The sequence below is a fragment of the Phlebotomus papatasi genome, chromosome 2 (genome assembly GCF_024763615.1).
Source record: "Phlebotomus papatasi isolate M1 chromosome 2, Ppap_2.1, whole genome shotgun sequence".
In the NCBI taxonomy this organism is placed as follows: Eukaryota; Metazoa; Arthropoda; class Insecta; order Diptera; family Psychodidae; genus Phlebotomus; species Phlebotomus papatasi.
In genome coordinates, this window is record NC_077223.1 from 12926997 (window position 1) to 12929173 (window position 2177).

The 2177-nt window shown below is 33.4% G+C and overlaps 1 protein-coding gene across 1 annotated transcript; it reads right to left on the reverse strand.

Moving 5' to 3' along the window:
* Nucleotides 1-571: 571 nt before the first annotated feature.
* Nucleotides 572-2177, reverse strand: LOC129803826 (uncharacterized). Its single transcript, XM_055850637.1, has 2 exons — nt 2085-2177; nt 572-2023 (listed from the first exon to the last, which is right to left on the reverse strand). Exons 1-2 carry the CDS (start codon nt 2140-2142, stop codon nt 1470-1472), a joined length of 612 nt encoding a protein of 203 aa, XP_055706612.1. The 5' UTR covers nt 2143-2177; the 3' UTR covers nt 572-1469.

The following is a 2177-nucleotide window of genomic DNA, read 5'->3' on the forward strand; positions in this document are numbered from 1 at the left end:
TTTGTAAATATATTTTCAAAATTTCCTATGAGAGTGAGTAAGATGACTAGATCTAGGTCTCACTCACTCCCATAGAAATGTCAAAAACAGGGGCATGACGTTTCTTATGTTTCCCATATGTTTCTAGCGTTCCGAAAAAACTTTTGAGTTTTTTCAAATACAAAATAAAAGCCAATTTAATATAGAATAGGCAACCGAAAACCCCAAATTGGCAACCTACATAGTTTCTGAGATATCTTGTGAAATTTGTACGAAAACAGGAAAAATTTACACTAAAACTGGTCGCATTTTTTAGAGCTAATGTCACTCCCCTGGTCAAAAACATGTTTACAAAACAAATGTTATTGTGCGTTGGGCATTAATAAGTCCTAGAATTGAAGGAAAGCCTGCGGACAACAGGGGGCAAAGTCACCCCAGGGGACGAAGTAACCCGTACTTACGGTAAGTTATCTGTACTTAAGCACATAAATAGCGAAAGAATGCATCAAATTGCTCTATTTTTAAGAAAATGTCTCATAATCATACGTTAGAACAAGGGAAAATTGTTGTACTTTTTAAGAAAAGACTGATCTTGAGATCTTGAGATCTAATGAACATATTTTATTATTTTTTTAAGTAAAGAGTTTCCATAAATTATTTACAGCAGTTCTTGAATTTCAGTAAAAATAGTTAATTTATTCGATTAATATTAAATTATCATTCATATTATTTGTAAATTTATATATCTAATTTAATTACTACTTATATTTATACTTTTTTTTTAATAATACCACATACATAGTTCTTAAACGTATATCACAAGGTTCGAAAACTCCAGAGGAATTTGCACGTGTATTATTTGGGGAAAGCTGGTATTCTTTTTCCTATACAAATAAAATCAACTTATTTAAAAATAAAATAAATGATCGATTGATCTTTCACTATCATCCTAATCCGATACTTTTACGGAAACCTGTGTAGTTCAGTCTGAGATGAGATGAGAGCTAAATCACTTAACTTGCTTGCAGTTTGCAATTAATCATTTGTCACTTCTGAAACTTTGAGTTAAAACTTCTTCAAATTTATGGTTTATTCATATGGCATAATTGCCATTACTTCTACAAAGGAGAAATTTAATACTTGGGTTAAGCAAGATCACTGAGAGAAAAACGGGGGTGCAATTAACAGTTTTTCCTCATAACTTTAACACTTTTTAGGTTTAAAAGTATGTATATCAAGAGTTTTTAATGTTAATTTTACATCTTTTTAAGGGTAAAATTGATATGAAAAAGGGTAACTTTAACCCCTAATACACCTAAAAAGCATAATATTTACACCAATTTCGGATCAACACTGCAGAGTAAAATAAAGATTTCCAGAATATTATTTTAACTTTTTCGGATTTCTCTCAGTGATCACTTAATTTGCTTGTTGTTTAGAAATTCGGAACTTTAGAAAATTGGGCTAAATTTTTAGTCTAAATGACTGCTTTATAATGTATGCTTCAATGTGATCATATTAAAGGCTTCAGTCAAACTTCCGGGAACTCCTTTTGCGGCACTAGTCAAAACCCTTGGTATCACTACACCGAGACCTCGAAGGCCATCAAGAACTTCCTTTAGGGTTTTCCGTAGATCTCTTGAAACTTCATCCTGATTACTTAAAACACCCACAATCTGTCCGACGGAATTGAGTAAAATGGTAATGGAATTTTCCTGAAGATCGTTCATAGTTATGCACATGATACCAGCAGCGGTTACATAGGCTGTTAGTGTGTTTCCAGCAGGATCTTTAAGTTTATTTATAAATCCAGCAATTGTGAAACTCAGATGATTAGCTAAGTTGAACATATCTGTGGTGACTTTAATCAAAGCTCCATTGAGCATTCCAGCACCTTCGACTTCGGAGGCAGTTTCGGAATCATCAAAAATGGTCTCCGAATTAAAAGGGAGTACATCGTCATCCACGTCTAACTCAGTTTCATCAAGATCGTTATCAACTTCAAGAATGTCATCGAAGTTGGAAAATGGATCAGATTCACATCCTTAAGAATAATTTAGAATCAGTAAGGCTGAGGTACTAAACGAAGGGTATTTGAATCTTACCTAGAGTGGCGCAAACCGCCATGGCAAGCACTACAAGAGTCGCGATCAAAATACGCATTTCGACTAACTTTTGTCTACTAATTCGATTTCCAA